This window comes from Oncorhynchus clarkii, chromosome 20 (assembly GCF_045791955.1).
Source record: "Oncorhynchus clarkii lewisi isolate Uvic-CL-2024 chromosome 20, UVic_Ocla_1.0, whole genome shotgun sequence".
In the NCBI taxonomy this organism is placed as follows: domain Eukaryota; kingdom Metazoa; phylum Chordata; class Actinopteri; order Salmoniformes; family Salmonidae; genus Oncorhynchus; species Oncorhynchus clarkii.
Window position 1 is genome coordinate 15871833 of NC_092166.1, and position 16669 is coordinate 15888501.

At 42.0% G+C, this 16669-nt stretch overlaps 2 protein-coding genes across 3 annotated transcripts in view; both read left to right on the forward strand.

Moving 5' to 3' along the window:
• LOC139376002 (xenotropic and polytropic retrovirus receptor 1 homolog) overlaps positions 1-9712 on the forward strand; it is a 46147-nt gene extending 36435 nt beyond the window's left edge. Inside the window, exons 7-14 of the mRNA XM_071118022.1 lie at positions 84-271; positions 650-829; positions 1225-1387; positions 2174-2374; positions 2820-2986; positions 4505-4644; positions 5620-5841; positions 6018-9712. Coding sequence (XP_070974123.1) covers positions 84-271; positions 650-829; positions 1225-1387; positions 2174-2374; positions 2820-2986; positions 4505-4644; positions 5620-5841; positions 6018-6072 — 1316 coding nt within the window. The 3' untranslated portion in view covers positions 6073-9712. The remainder of the gene's footprint in view (positions 1-83; positions 272-649; positions 830-1224; positions 1388-2173; positions 2375-2819; positions 2987-4504; positions 4645-5619; positions 5842-6017) is intronic.
• A 957-nt stretch (positions 9713-10669) lies between these two features.
• LOC139376003 (alpha-tocopherol transfer protein-like) lies at positions 10670-15933 on the forward strand. 2 transcript variants are annotated; one of them, XM_071118024.1, is made up of 5 exons: positions 10670-11081; positions 12115-12268; positions 12772-12965; positions 13470-13580; positions 13815-15933. In XM_071118024.1, exons 1-5 carry the CDS (start codon positions 10878-10880, stop codon positions 14043-14045), a joined length of 894 nt encoding a protein of 297 aa, XP_070974125.1. In that variant the 5' UTR covers positions 10670-10877; the 3' UTR covers positions 14046-15933. The 2 variants fall into 2 exon arrangements, with proteins under 2 accessions (XP_070974125.1, XP_070974124.1); XM_071118023.1 differs by having other exon boundaries at positions 10722-11093.
• The last annotated feature ends 736 nt before the right edge of the window (positions 15934-16669 follow it).

Consider the following 16669-nt stretch of genomic DNA (forward strand, 5'->3'; position numbering starts at 1 on the left):
TTGATAGCTCAGTTATCAACAAAGTTGCCATTATTGTGTTATTAATATGTTATGAATGTGTTATTAACCGTCCTGCCTGCTAGCTGCGGTTGTGATAGAGAATGCCAACGTGTGGCCACTGGTGAGGATCTACCGCGGCGGCTTCCTGCTGATCGAGTTCCTCTTCCTGTTGGGCATCAACACGTACGGCTGGCGCCAGGCAGGTGTTAACCACGTGCTTATCTTCGAGCTCAACCCACGCAACAACCTCTCCCACCAGCACCTCTTTGAGGTAGGAGTTTGGGGCTCTATACAGTGGTTGGATACTGATTGTGTTTTAATCATACAGCTCTGGATATTAGTTGTACCTATGTGGTTGTTTGTGTTCACATTTACTGTCATGTTACTGAATCTATCTTTTCACGTTAGTATCAAGTAATTTGCTTGAATTATCTTTCTCTCTCCCCTTATCTCTCGCTCTCTCTCCCGCATCTCTCTACCCCTATCTCTCTCTCTTTCTTTGTCTCAAATTTGAACTAGCTTTATTGATGTGAAATTAGCCATCAATTGTTGCCAAATCAATAAGCAGTAGAATGGAATGACACAGTAATAGATTGAAAATGCAATCAAATTCCAACACCGGCTAACCTCTCTTCTCTCCTCCACATAGATTGCTGGTTTCCTGGGGGTGCTGTGGTGTGTGAGCATCCTTTCCTGTCTGTTCTCCAAATCCATTCTGGTGCCCATGCAGGCCAACCCGCTGGTCCTCTACGGCTTCTTCTTACTCTTCCTCATCAACCCCTTCAAGACCCTCTACTACAAGTCACGCTTCTGGCTCCTCAAACTGCTGGTGAGACGCTCAGAAAGCTGCTGAACATGTCTCAATGTGCTTGGCATCATGATGGGGGAAAAATATTGACATTTGATGTTGACAAGTGGTGTATCCTGAACAGTAATATATAGTTATCTCTTTTCCCCTGTCTTTCTCTCTGCCTCTCTCTCTCTACCTCTCTCTCTCGGTTTCTCTCTCTCGGTTTCTCTCTCTCGGTTTCTCTCTCTCTCGGTTTCTCTCTCTCTCGGTTTCTCTCTCTCTCTCTCTCTCGGTTTCTCTCTCTCGGTTTCTCTCTCTCTCGGTTTCTCTCTCTCTCGGTTTCCCCCTCTCTCTCTCTGTTTCTCTCTCTCTCTCTCTCTCTCTCTGTTTCATTCTTCTCTCTCTCTCTGACCCCCCCCCTCCCTCTCCTCCAGTTCCGTGTGGTGACAGCCCCGTTCCACAGGGTAGAGTTTGCAGACTTCTGGCTGGCTGACCAGCTCAACTCTCTAGGGGTGGTTCTGATGGACCTGGAGTACCTCATCTGTTTCTACAGCTTCGAGCTCGACTGGAAGCAACAGGACGGGCTACTGCAGGACAGTAAGCAATGGATATACGAGTACACATGGATACACACACATACACATGCCAACATACAAGCACTGAGACACAAATACACACTCCAAGCTCCATTGAAAATAAGCTTGTTAGTTTCAGACCTTCAATTTGGACTTTTCTTATTTCTGATGGTTACTTTTATTTTTCTTTCCTCTCCTTTGTCCCTCTCTCCTCTCTCTGTCTGTATATATATCCTTCTCACACACAACTAAACACAACACAACTCAACACAGCCTTATCCAAACACACAAAGCTCAGCCAAAACAAGCCTACAGCCTGATCTAGCCCACACTAAACATACCCTCAAGACGTTCGTCCAAACAAACATAGCCTAGTCCACACACACAATGCAAACACAACAAACATTATCCAGTCCAAACAAACATACACACCACCACCTAACCCTGTTCCAACACATGTTTTATCACCTTTATGTTATTGATTGCAGGTGAGAAGTGTTGGAGTCAACTCCATTTTAAACTCAAGTCATTTGTGTATATTGAATTGCATTCCTATAAAGAAAATGTCTAATCCATCCAACAGAGGGGAATTTCAATGGAACATATTTGGTGGATTTTATTGGTTGATTGATAATCATTCTGATAGGTGGAGGCATGTGTCACTCCTACTCATATAACGTGCTCATGATTTGATCTGTTAATTTCTAATCCATGTGTATTCTGATAGGTGAAAGCATGTGTCACTCCTACTCATATAACGTGCTCATGATTTGATCTGTTAATTTATAATCCATGTGTATTCTGATAGGTGGAGGCGTGTGTCACTCCTACTCGTACGGTGTGCGGGCCGTGATCCAGTGTCTACCGGCGTGGTTCCGCTTCGTGCAGTGCCTGCGCCGTTACCGTGACTCCAAACGGGCTTTCCCTCACCTGGTCAACGCCGGGAAATACTCTACCACTTTCTTCGTGGTCACCTTCGCTGCCCTGTACAGCACTCACAAAGAGAATTGTGAGTGTCGTGATACTGTATTTTACTAGTGTACTCCTCAGACATTAGTACAGTTACAAAGGGAGGGTATATTACTGGAAACTTTAGAAGTTTACCAGTAAAGTACCAGAATTTTGGTTTCTTTCAAGGATTTGATATAACCTAGCATAATATATCTAGTGGCTCTTTTGGGTACCTCAGATTATCACTGGTGTATTTAATCATATTTGGCCCTCTGTGTGACCTTATCACATGTCAAATATATCAAATAATTGAATAAGATTATAAACTTTTGAGAAAAATGTAATGACAAAGCTGAAAAACATTATCCTAAAAATAAGCCATCAACTTAGTGAATACCATTGGTGTTTAATGAGGATTAAACTATGTTTACACACTTATTCATTTGACCGTGTCAATGTGTTTGTGTTTTTAATATTTTGGTGTCAAACTGCCTCTCTCCTAGCTGCGAGTCACAACGAAGCTAAGATCTTCTTCTACCTGCTGATTGGCTGTTCCATAGTCAGCTCCTGTTACACCCTGGTGTGGGACCTGAAGATGGACTGGGGCCTGTTTGACCGAAACGCAGGCGATAACACCTTACTCAGAGAGGAGATCGTCTACCCCCAGAAAGTTAGTATGCACCTTTGGGGAAAAAAGCTATCCCAACCAAAATGTTGAATATTGATTTAATCATCTATGAACAAAAATATAAATGCAACATGCAACAATTTCAATGATTTTACTGAATTACAGTTCATATATAAGTAAATAATTGAATAGGCCCCAATCTATGGATTTCACATGACTGGGAATACAGATATGCATCTGTTGGTCACAGATACATAAAAAAACAAAGTAGGTGCTTGGATCAGAAAACCTGTCAGTATCTGGTTTGACCACCATTTGACTCATGTAGCACAACCCATCTCCTTCGCATAGAGTTGATCAGGCTGTTGATTTGTGGTCTGGGGAATATTGTTCCACTCTTCTTCAATGGCTGTGCGAAGTTGCTGGATATTGTCGTGAACTGGAACATGCTATCACACACGTCAATCCAGAGCATCCCAGACATGCTCAAAGGGTGACATGTGGTGAGTATGCAGGTCATGGAAGAACTGGAAAATTTTCAGCTTCCAGGAATTGTGTACAGATCCTTGGGACATGGGGCCGTGCGTTATCATTCTGAAACATGAGGTGATGGCAGCAGATGAATGGCACGACAATGGGCCTCAGGATCTCATCACAATATCTCTGTGCATTCAAATTGACACCAATAAAATGCGATTGTGTTCGTTGTCCGTAGCTTTTTCCTGCCCATATCATAACCCCACCGCACCATGGGCTATGCTGTTCACAATGTTGACATCAGCACACCGCTGTACACGTGGTCTGTGGTTGTGAGGCCGGTTGGACATTCTGCCAAATTCTTTTTCAAATAAATTGATAGAAATGTTTTTTGTGCAAATGGAAAATGTCTGGGATCTTTTGTTTCAGCTCATGAAACATGGGACCAACACTTTACATGCATTTATATTTTTGTTCAATATATATACACTACCGTTCAAAAGTTTGGGGTCACTTAGAAATGTCCTTGTTTTTGAAAGAAAAGCTATTTTTTTCCCCCATTTGAATAACATCAAATGGATAAGAAATATAGTGTAGAACACAGGAGTGATGGTTGCTGATAATGGCCTCTGTAGATATTCCCTAAAAAGTCAACCGTTTCCAGCTACAATAGTAATTTACGACATTAACAATGTCTACACTATTTCTGATAAATGTTATGTTATTTTAATGGACAAAAAATGTATTTCAAAAACAAGGACATTTCTACGTGACCCCAAACTTTTGAATGTGTGTGTGTGTGTATTGTTGGGGAAAGCCTCTGCCTCAAAGAGGAACAGAGAAGTGTCTGATAATGTAGTTAAATCACCATAAAAATATTTTCAGGCCTATTATTTCAGAAGGTTTGTATGTGATGTGTGTGCGCTCAGGTCTATTATTTCAGAAGGTTTGTATGTGATTATTTGATGTGTGTGTGCTCAGGTCTATTATTTCAGAAGGTTTGTATGTGATTATTTGATGTGTGTGTGCTCAGGTCTATTATTTCAGAAGGTTTGTAGGTGATTATTTGATGTGTGTGTTCAGGCCTACTACTACTGTGCCATACTGGAGGATGTGTTGCTACGTTTTGCCTGGACGATACCCCTCTTCCTGAGCACAGTCAGTGGGATACCCTCCGCTGCAGACATCCTGGCCACCATCCTAGCCCCTCTGGAGGTCTTCAGGTGAGAACAGACTACATCTCTCTATATCTCTCTACCTCGCTCTACATCTCTCTACCTCGCTCTACATCTCTCTACCTCGCTCTACCTCCCCCTCCCCCACTCAATTAAATTCAAAGGGCATTATTGGCATGGGAAATATATGTTTACATTGCCAAAGCAAGTGAAATAAACAATTAAAAATGAACAGCAGACATTTTAAAATGCCATTATGGCTATGTACAGTGTTATAATGATGTGCAAATAGTTAAAGTAAAAAGGGAAAGTAAATAAACAAATATGGGTTGTATTTACAATGACGTTTGTTCTTCACTCGGTGCCCTTTTCGTGTGGTATTTCACCCAATATATATGGGAGTTTATCAAAATTGGATTTGTTTTGGAATTCTTTGTGGGTCTGTGTAATCTGAGGGAAATATGTGTCTCTAATATGGTCAAACATTTGGTTAGGAAGTGCATCTGTTTCCACCTTATTTTGTGGGCAGTGTGCACATAGCCCGTCTTCTCTTGAGCGCCAGGTCTGCCTATGGCGGCCTCTCAATAGCAAGGCCATGCTCACTGAGTCTGTACATTGTCAAAGATTTCCTTAATCTTGGGTCAGTCACAGTGGTCAGGTGTTCTGCTACTGTGTACTCTCTGTTTTGGGCCAAATAGCATTCCTCTCTCTGTCGTTCTCTCTCGCTTTGTCGTTCTCTCTCTGTCTCTTGTGTTCTATATTTTCTTTGCATTCTCTCTTCCTTTCACTTTATTTCTCCCTACCAGCTGTCTCTCAAACACCCTTTTTCTATGCCAATATCTTATTTCCTGTAAATGGACATTTCAGGGCTGACTACTATTGTGTTGACCTTTAGGTAGAGCTCTTTCCTGAAGATTTTAAAAGGCAAACATTTTCATGCATAATTCTTTCTTCCCATACGAACATTGAAACACCTCAACAATATTTCACTTGCTATTCTCTTCCTCCCCCTCTCCACTGCAGGCGTTTTGTCTGGAACTTCTTCCGTCTGGAGAACGAACACCTGAATAACTGTGGCGAGTTCCGAGCCGTGAGGGACATCTCAGTGGCTCCACTGAACGCTGACGACCAGACGCTGCTGGAGCAGATGATGGACCAGGAGGACGGAGTCCGGAACCGCCTGGGCAAGAAGAACTGGAAACGCTCCTACAGCATGTCCCTAAGACGGCCTCGCCTTGCTTCCCAGTACGGTTATAGAAGAGCTACATACACACATTGGCATGCATACACACCCACACAAAGCTACAGCATGTCTCTAAGACGGCCTCGCCTTGCTTCCCAGTACGGTAATAACGTACACACCTTATATAAAACTTATGGCTGTGTTGCCCTCTACTAAACTTTCTCTCTCTCCCTCTCAGGACCAAGACCCGAGACACCAAAGTTCTCATCGAGGACACTGACGAGGACACCTGACATCAGGCCAGACCCATTGCATCCATAGCATGGGTTCAGAACCTCTTTAAAGGACCACGCCCCTCCTAGGGGCACGCCCCCTGACCCCCTTCCTCCCCCATCAATCAGTCGATCGATCGTTTGATTGACCTGCCCCCTCGTCAGCTTCTCCAATCAGTCCATCACAGAGCTGCCTATCTGCACCTTACATGTATTGACATAAATACACACACACACACAGAGAGAGAGAGGGAGTACAAAGACATGAATATAGGAGTAGGTAGAGGAACAAAATATTACACACACCTTGGAACAGCTACTTTTAAGAAACGTTATTTTTGTTACATTCATGGATCATTTAGGACTGAGTTGACGTCACCCGTTATTTTTCAGATTCATGGGAAAGAGACGAAACAACAAGACTGTACATGTTGATGTAGATATCAGGAAGAACAAACGGGTGGACTAACTTTTGATTTCAAGATGGCTAATCAGAAATGATCGAATATAAAAAAAAGACTGAGAGCGTTGGACTCTGAACAGTGATTGCAGAGGAGTGTCTGACCAGTCTGGTTCTTTGACTTCCTCATTCCATGTTTTGATGAACATGAAGATGACTATATTAATGTGGCTGTTCTTTCCATGTGCTATAAGTTCTTCCACGAATACCTTGGTTCTTATTTTATTTTGTTGAATGTACATTTAATTGTTATTTATGCGAGGGGAGAGATGCCTAAAACATTTTGGGAGTGAATTATTTTAAATTAAAAACAAAATGGGTGTTTCTGATTTGAAATGGCTTCTAAAGTCTCTGCCTGACGTTGCCCATAAGAACTGTTCCAGGACCTGTTGGGGATTGGGATTCATTCTAATGGTTAAGTGGGTCGGCCTGAATATAAGTCTGATCAGAGACCAATGTTTTTTGGGCATCTCATCCTATAAAATGACTTTGTATGTTCAAAAACCCTCAGGAGGCTCCGATGTAGACAATTCTCTCAAAACAAGCCACCCCCTTCCCTGTCTTCAGAACCTTCCAATCTGGGTTAACTATAACATTATGTTTACTTTCATGCCAAATCTAGTCTTTTGTCTTTTTAGATACCAGTGTGAGCTAATGCAATCTCTCAGTAAGCTGTGAGAATGGCAGGATTTTCTACTGTCGTTATATCGCTTGCTCTTCTCAGAGCTAGCCAAATATCTGCAACATTCCATTGAGAGCTGGACTGTGCTTCCACGGCACAACGCCTCCGTAAGTCACATAGCACAGCAGATATAAATAGAATCTATAGAAGATATTTCACTATTAACAGCCCTCACTTTTTCTTGGTCATGTGACATGAGTTGTCAGGTCAGGAGAAAATCAGAGCCCTACTCACTTTTTAACCTTCCATTCTAGACATCTGAGTTCTATCTGCGTTGCTTCGCAGCCTTGTGTCCCCATACAGCATAACGCAGATCTCTGTTGTCAACTTCAGTTTAGCCATCTTTATTGGCCCTGTGTTGTTCCTGGTCCGGTCCATTCCATTAGATCTCAGGGCAGCACACCCAATGCCAGTTAGGAGTCCGGTGTCTGGGGGTGTGCAGGGATTGGCCTCTTCACCAACCAATCATCTCCATTCTGATCCACCCATCCTGTTCATTCTGATGTCCACTTCCTGGGTGTGTCTAGCGTCTTTTTTTATTTTTTACTAGATAACTGAAATTAATATTTTCAGTTGAATGAAATGATAAAACATCATTATATTCCTCTGTAGTAGAAATCTAAGTCATTCCATCCATTCAATAGTTTTTATTCGTTCCTAGCTTTAACACTTCTCACTTTGGGTCATTTGTTGAATGTATCATTCTGTTAGTAATTCCAGCCAACAAACACGATGTGTGTGCGTTCTCACATTTAGTCCCGAAGAGAAGTGTCTGTGTTGACTCACCTAAGGAGTCTTTAATATTAGAATGCATTCAATGCATATTCTCAGTTCTAATGAAGGCAAAAGCTTTAAATGTTCTACTCTTACTGAGTAAACACAATTTCCTAGAATTCCTGCCTCTCCCAAAAGCCACCTGAGGGTTTTAACCCCCATTTGTGTGCCCTGGTAGATTTACTAACCCTGTAAAGATATAAGCAATCATTTAGGGCAGAGTCCTAACTTGATATGCCCGGATAACTCGTCTCCCATTGACATTAATGCACAATATTCAAAGGTTTGAGTTAACCCAGGTGTATCTCAGGTTAGGATTTGGCCCATACTTCTTGAAGTTCAAGCTGCATTTGTAGTGTAGAGGTCAACCACAATAGTGATTGTGGAAAGCCTGATGGAGCTTAAATGTCTGGGGAAACTGAAATAATGTGATGAAGAAGATAACCACATAAAGACAACACGGTGTTCGATTTGTGGCTCCATCCGAAATGACATCCTATTCTCAATATAGGGCACTTATTTTGAACTTAGTGTACTATATAGGCAATAGGGTGCCATTTCAGATATGTCCCTGTGATGCTTGAGCTTTCTTGTCGACCATGTCATGACCAGCTCAAAGGGAGCCGACTTCGGAGGCTCTTAGACTTGAATGGAGCTGGTTAGCAATAACAGCCATGCATTATCCCTGTAATAAGTCATAAGTATAAAGTGATGTTTGCAGCAGAGGGAGGAGGGACCCCAGTGCCTCAGGGCAAACTGTTGGTTTTCATTGGGCCTCAGTGTGTTGTAGATCAAATAGTTCCTATTTAACTAGAGTCACCTCATCTGAATGATTTGCCAGAAATGCACTTTAGCTGCTAAAAAGAACCATAGTAGACACAGAATAAACAGAAATGCAGAAGCTGGGGCCCAATGACAACTAATAACAATTCAACACCCTGTGCACCTTGGGTCCCCCCGCCTCTTGAAAAGATTGTGATGGTCACCTGTTGTTACTTTTTCAAATATTGTGGTCTCTACCGGTCTGGATACTGTACCACCTAGGTCAACCAATGAACCTAGTGGGGAAATAGAGAATATCTCTATCTTTTTGTTACATTCCTAAAGTAACATCTCACCCTTGAGAGAGTGAGCTGGAGGGCCCACACACACACATACAAAGCCTTGTAAATATTAATGCACACTCTCACTGAAGTGCTTGCACACTCTCGCTGAAGTGCTTACACACACCCTGCTTACAATTATACCCTGTACACACACCCAAACACCTTGCTTGGAGTATGTTCCAGCTATGAATGCTAAGGGTGGAGTTGCACTGGACCTGTCTCCCTGTAGCTTCTCATTGGATCACTGAGCTGTCACTCAAATAGATCCTCCTATGGAAGAAGAGTGGAACCTACTGTACCAAAAGCCTGGACCAAAACAAAGCTCTTTAGAAAGTTACCGTGTTTCCCTTCTGCCTAGAACGCTATAAAGACGGAAAAGCCCCAAGTGAAGGAAGGGCCCTGTATGAACTATATGAAACGGACTGTTGCCCATGTCCAATATGTCCCGCCAGCGTTGTGTTTTTATGTTCCAGTTTTTTAATATGCTCGCCCTATGTACTGTCATCATACCCTAGTCACTGTAACTACTACCTTTAGAGTACTCCTCATGCATTTGGCATTCTCTGCTAACTGAGGTGCCTGGATTGACTCCCTGTCCCTGTTACATGGTTTTTGAGTTTAAAAAAAAAAGTCTAAACATTTCTGTACTTGTACCCATTTATTTCCACTTTATACATTCTCTTCCACTATTTCTTTGTCCTGCGGGTGGCGCTGTTGTATGACCTTTAGAGGGCATTCTATTCCATAATGTTTGAATATGGCTGGCCTAATGGTGAGAACATTTTGCTATATATTTTGTTTTCTTTTGCATAGGGAGGTGTCAAAGAAATGTATTCTTGTAGCTTACTCAAAGTAATAGACAACGTGTCTCGCCCATGCTTGGCAGGCTGAAACCTTTTTAATAGGTGTAAGAGAAATTCGATGAACTATTATAATATTTTAATACTGTTCACCAGGTTTAGACAAGGGCAAGCCACACATTTGATTTGGCACCAAAAAATATGCCCAAGCCTAGACGTCCGCTATCAAATGTGGTCAATACGACACCGCCCTTTCGTGGAAGAAGGTTGAAGCACTTTATAACAATGGATACACTTAGTCTAGAAAAAAATACATTTTACAGCCAGTTTGTAGCGTTACAATCTATTCCTGATCATTCTTCACTGGAAGTATTTCATTCCGTTTAGGGAGTGATGCATGCGGTTTAAGGCATTGCATCTCAGTGCTTGAGGCGTCACTGCTGATACCCAGGTTCGATTCCAGGCTGTATCACAACTGGCCGTGATTGGGAGTCCCATAGTGCGGCGCACAATTTGCCCAGTTTCGTCCGGTATAGGCCATAAATGTAAATCATTTGTTCCTAGTAACTGACTTGCCTAGTTAAATAAATAAAATTTATGACCAAATAGACAACACTAGCCTGCCTTATTTGAGTGTTTGAATTGTAGCACAATGGAAAATGTATTTAGTCTAATAGCTCAAACATTGCTCAAGTCGCTGGACTAGTTTTTCTACTGTCTTGCCCTACTGCCACGTATCATGGCAGTGGACTTTAGGTCGACAAGTACTTGAAAACATAGTTTTACCCCTGACCAGTAAAAAGCTGTACAGCCTTGATTTCGTCGCATAAAGTATTTGCCTTGTTGTACAGAGGTGAGTAAGTGAGCCGCGTGCGCGTTGACGAGCGAGACTATTTCAGTAGCCTATTCTGATTGCGCCGAAGGAAGTTTCTTCATTCTCCGTTGTGTAAATAGAGTAACTTACTTTTGTATGTGATGGGCGTGAAATGTGATACAGTACCGACATGAAGTCCGGAGAGGAGACGGATTACGAGGGAGACCTAAATAGTTTGCCCGACGACTCCAACTTTGTCAAACCTTATTTATTAGAACTGAGACAGAGGGCACAGAAAGACATAATCGACCCGCAGCAAAGCTTGAATTGGTCAGACAGTTTTCTAATAAAGTTTCTGCGAGCGAGAGACTTTAATGTTGAGCTGTCACTGAAGGTTGGTATCTCGGTGGGTTAAAGGTATTGAGATATTGAAACTGTTTAGGCTATGCCGCATGTTGCCCAGCTAGCACATTGGTTCCTTCGAAGTTGTGGGAACGTACGTTTTTGGTATCCCATTGGTCAGAACACTTACGAAGCCGTAAGTGTTTTGACCGGTAAAACTGAAAACGTTTGAAATGTTCTGAGAACAGAATGAAGTACTGAAATTCTCAAAGAAGAATGTTGTTTCTTAATGTTCTCAGAAAACAATTTGAGAATTACTTTAAGTAAAACCATGAGGTAGAAACCTGGAGGAAACATGCTGAAGTACTGAAATTCCCCACCTAAGAAACATAGTTCTCAGAACGTTATGTGCGAGCTGGTTATCCTGCACCATTTCCAGAAAATTGTGGGAAGGTTGTATGCAAAATAACCATAAGGCTAAGCTCAAAGAAACATGGTTCTCAGAACGTTTATGTGCTAGCTGGGTTTCGATGCCTATCGCACTTGTTTAGAACTTGGACTCAAAGACTGTTTGTCACTGAAAGAAAGTTGGGTCCATGCCAACTGGACTAACGGGGAAAATAAACTATTTAGGCTACAGGTTGTCGCTATGTGAGGAAGTTTTAAACGACCAGATTGCAGCACATGCATGGATAATGTCAAAAACCATGTCAAAAAAGACATTTTGCTTTGCAATAGTTGGACGTTTTGGACCTTTCCAAAATTATCATTCACTGTAGGATAGGCAATGCAGGCATAGGAGAGTGAATTATATTGTATCATTCATGGTTTAAACACTTGTAAGTTCTTGTTTGTATGTGTCTTAACTGCATTCAACAAAATGTGTGGCATAGTTCATGTCTGTAGCCCTGTATCCTGTTCATAGCCTACAAATGTCAGTCAGTGCACATAGGTTTGGAAAACATTTACCAGCTTGGCGCTTAAGTGTCCACACAGCCTGACATGATTTGACAGGATGACAGCTGGCTGTGGGTCCTCTGTTGCAATCCCCAAAATATTTATTTTCTTTCTCTTTCTATCTATAGCTACTCTTTAATTACCAGCGTTGGAGGAGAGAGTGCCCAGAGATCAGTGCCAACCTGCAGCCGTCCTCTGTCCTGGGACTCCTCCAGAATAACTACCATGGAGTGCTGAGGGACCGGGACCTCAGCGGCAGCAGAGTGCTCATCTATAGGATCGGTTAGTTCTCACCTCTATGGTCTCATAGGGTGTGGTCTGGGTGTCAGGCAAGGCAAGCGGTACCAAGGCATAAAACCACCTAAAATGTGCTTTGAACATAAATCAAAAGGAATAATCTGCCCATGGCTGTGTAAAAGGCTATGTAAGGAGATGGAATACTCTTCAATATAGGCTACTCTATAGTAGGGGTATTGAACTCTTAACATACGAGGTCTGGAGCACTGCTGGTTTTCTGTTCTACCTGATAATGAATTGTACCCACCTGGTGTCCCAGGTCTAAATCAGTCCCTGATTAGAGGGGAATCACCCACCTGGTGTCCCAGGTCTAAATCAGTCCCTGATTAGAGGGGAATCACCCACCTGATGTCCCAGGTCTAAATCAGTCTCTGATTAGAGGGGAATAAAACAAATTTTAAAGCAGTGGAACTGGCTTCGAGGTCAAGGTTTGAATTTGAGGGCTATCTATAGGGTGTCATTTGAGATGTGTTGGCTTTTCTCCTCAGGCCAGTGGAACCCCAAAGACTTCACAGTGTACGAGGTGTTCCGTGTCAGTCTGATCACATCTGAGCTGATCGTCCAGGAGACGGAGACTCAGAGGAATGGACTAAAAGCCATTTTTGACATGCAGGGATGGTGCTTCGCTCACGCCCTCCAGATCAACCCCTCCCTGGCCAAAAGGATCTCCTCTGTGCTCACGGTAGGTTCTGTTGAACTGGGTCATGTTCATTAGGACACTCATTTTCAACTACTGTTTTAATGGGCCCGTCCGCTGGTTTGAGAAATAATCTTTGTATGATACGTGTTAGAATAACATGATCAGTAATTGTAAAGGTCTAAGGATACGGTTAGTTCTGGATCCAGAGTTGCAGAAATCTCATGTGTTACTCTTACAGAATATAGCTATACTGTAAGTCTGTAATAATACTGTACTAAAGGTAGAATTAGCAAGATGATGTAGATGCACAAAGCAAACAACAGTAATTAGTCAATATCCGCAACAACTAAGAGTGTTGTAGTGTGAGGCTGAACTTCTCCTCTGTTGTAGTGGGAAGCACACCCGTGCACATGCACAGATACTTTGTGTGACTGTGTGAGAGCAAAGTGTTGCACCCCGCTCATCTCAATATCTGCGGTGCTGCTCGTTGCAACATCATCTAGCTGAGTCTAGCTTTAAGCCTCTATTTAAATGTCATCCCCTCAGGACTCGTTCCCTCTGAAGGTGCGAGGAATCCATCTGATCAACGAGCCCATATTCTTCAGACCCGTCTTCGCCATGCTCCGCCCATTTCTGCCCGATAAGATCAAACAGCGGGTCAGTCGCCATGCTTCATCATTCATGTTCTTTCACTGACTCTTGTTTTCACCTGGATACATCTCTTTCATACATTTAACGGGAGTGATGGAGATGATGTTAGCGACTTTCGATGTTGTTTAGAGCAGGTTCTTATAACCCATGATGATGATGTCTCTGATGATAGTTACAACAATGTTGATCATGACAGCAGTGATACTAATTCATGTCAATGCCCTCCTGTCTTACTCCTAGATCCACATGCATGGCAGCACCTTCAAAGAGACTCTGAGGGATTTTTTCTCCGAAGACATCCTCCCCCAGGAGTACGGGGGCAGCGGCCCCTCCATGGAAGAGGTGTGTCAGGAGTGGACCTCCCACATCCTGCAGTCTGAGGAACTCCTCACCCAGCTTTCCATCTTCCCTGCAGTAGATGAGGTCACCTCTGACCCAGAACCTGACAGCCAGTCTGCCTACAGCTCCTGACTCCCCATAGACTACACATCCCAGAGTGCATCTCACTGACCAACCACACAACTCGTAGCATCCTTCTGAAGTCCAATTCCAATTTCTTATTCCTTCCTTCACCTTCTTTTTTAAGGGAAGTCCAATCGATATGGTTGGGGTGCACAACTTGAGCTCTCGGTCCAAGATTGTCTGCTAGTTTTGACTTTATATGAGCATCCTGTTTATTTATTTAAAGTTTTTATCAGTAGTCGATGAAAAGAGAGGATGATGATGAAGGATGCTCGGTAGGAGCTAGTGCTCAAAATAGTATCATAACACATTGTGTTTCAGTAATAACACATTGGAATTGGGCCTAAACTACTTTTCTCCATCATCTGTTTTATGGGTTTTGCAAACATTAATATTATTGGGACGGCAGGTAGCCTAGCGGGTGGGAGCGTTGGGCCAGTAACCGAAAGGTTGCTAGATCGAATCCCAGAGCTGACAAGGTAAAACATTTCATTCTGCCCCTGAGCAAGGCAGTTAACACACTGTTCCCCGGGTGCAAAAGTGTTGATTAAGGCAGCCCTCCGAGGCTCTCTGATTCAGAGGGGTTGGGTTAAATGCAGAAGACACATTTCAGTTGAATGCGTTCAGTTGTAAGACTGACTAGGTATCCCCCTTTACTCAACCAACTGCTTCCATAATGTGTTAACACAAAAGACAAGGTTAAATACATATTTTAGCTATTTGTACAGTTCTGTGAATGTCTACTGTAGTAGTGAAGTGTATTTTTATACAATGATTGGTGTTTTAATTAATTACGAAGATTAAATGCTTAGTTCTTTACTCAAATCAGTATAAGCTGAGCCAGCCTGTTCTTGGAAAGATCCGTTAACCCAGATTGATAATACAAGATAGCAAAAATCCCTGAATATCCTTTGCCCAGTCTGTAGTAGCAAACTCAGAGGAAATTGATTCAGTTCTTTGCTATTTTGTCTTTTTCTCACAGACGCTTATGAAAGAAATGTGTCCTCAGAAATGTTCACATTGTAGCAAAATTGGAGAGATTATTTTTTTTAAAGAAAGACAATGTTTTCAACATCTCTCTCACTCAGATGAGAGAAGTGCTAAATACGTCTCTGTTTATTATTACAGAAGCTCTAGTCCAGTGAAGGCTGCTGAGGGGAGGACGGCGCATGGTGGCTGGAATTGAGTCAATGGAATGGTACCAAACACATCAAACGCGGGGTTTGTATGTGGTTGATACCATTCCATTGACTCCATTCCAGCCATTGTTATGAGCTGCCCTCCCTTCAGCAGCATCCACTGCTCTAGTCCATTCCCTGTCTTTATGTGAAACAGTCCAAAAGTCTAAATGCCGTCCAGGGGGGCAGTGTGTTGAGCTTAGTTAGGTTCTCTCACAACATTGTGTTGAGTTTGGCTGGGCTCTCTCCGCTCCTGACCTTAGGCCCTCAGTAAACTCAGTAAACAAGCCCTCTGTCCATGTATGAGGAGATTTCATCACATTTGGATGGCTTGATTTAATAATGTTCAGTTATTTGTGTCCGTTTGTTTGGAGTTTAGGAGCAAGACGAGCAAAATGATTTTTGATGAAGTGCCTCTGTTTCTCTATTGATATTCTACTTGAGGCTTGTTGGAACACATTGCTTGCTACATCTTTATGACCAATATCATTGCATTGAGGAAATGTGAACATACCAGTAATTTAAAAGAACTTTTGTAAGCTTTGCGTCATTCAGTGGTTCCTGATAGACCGTCATCTTGCTTCCTCATGGCAAAGGTTTACTTTTCCTACTATTATTAGCTATTGGAATAGTACTGTAATTAAACAACTTGCACTATTGAAAGTTTATTAAACCGCTATAGAAGGTGAATATTTTATTAAAATATCAAATTAATATTACCCTCATTGTCTTGACATTTGTAAATATTTTAAATATACCTTAAAGTACTACTTAAGTCGTTTTTTGGAGTATCTGTACTTTACCATGTTGTATGTTTTACAACTTTTACTTCATTACATTCCTAAAGAAAATCATACCATTTTTACTCCATACATTTTCCCTAAAAGCACTTGTTACATTTTGAATGCTTAGCAGGACAGGAAAATTGTCTAATTCACACTCTTATCAGGAGAACATCTCTGGTCATCCCTACTGCCTGTGATATGGCGGACTCACTAAAAACACATGTTTAGTTTGTAAATTATGTCTGGGTGTTGGAGTGTGCCTCTGGCTATCCGTAAATTTAAAAAACAAGAAAAGGGTGCTGTCTAGTTGGCTTAATATAAAGAAGTTTAAATTATTTATACTTTTTACTTTTGATACTTAAGTATATTTAAAACCAAATACTTTTAGACTTTTACTCAAGTAGTATTTTACTGGGTGACTTTTACTTGAATTATTTTCTGTTAAAGTATTTTTACTCAAGTATGACAATTGAGTACTTTTTCCACCACTGCTTTTTCTTACCAATTACATTTTAACTTCCAGGTTTTCTGAATTTCAGTCTATGCCCTCTGCTCTAATCGAAAGAAATGCATAGACGTGGGAGGGAAAGCAACGCATGAGTCTATTACCATGTATTTATCTAGTTCCTTTATGAAAATTGCCCTGTAGAGGGGAGTGCAACCATTTTTC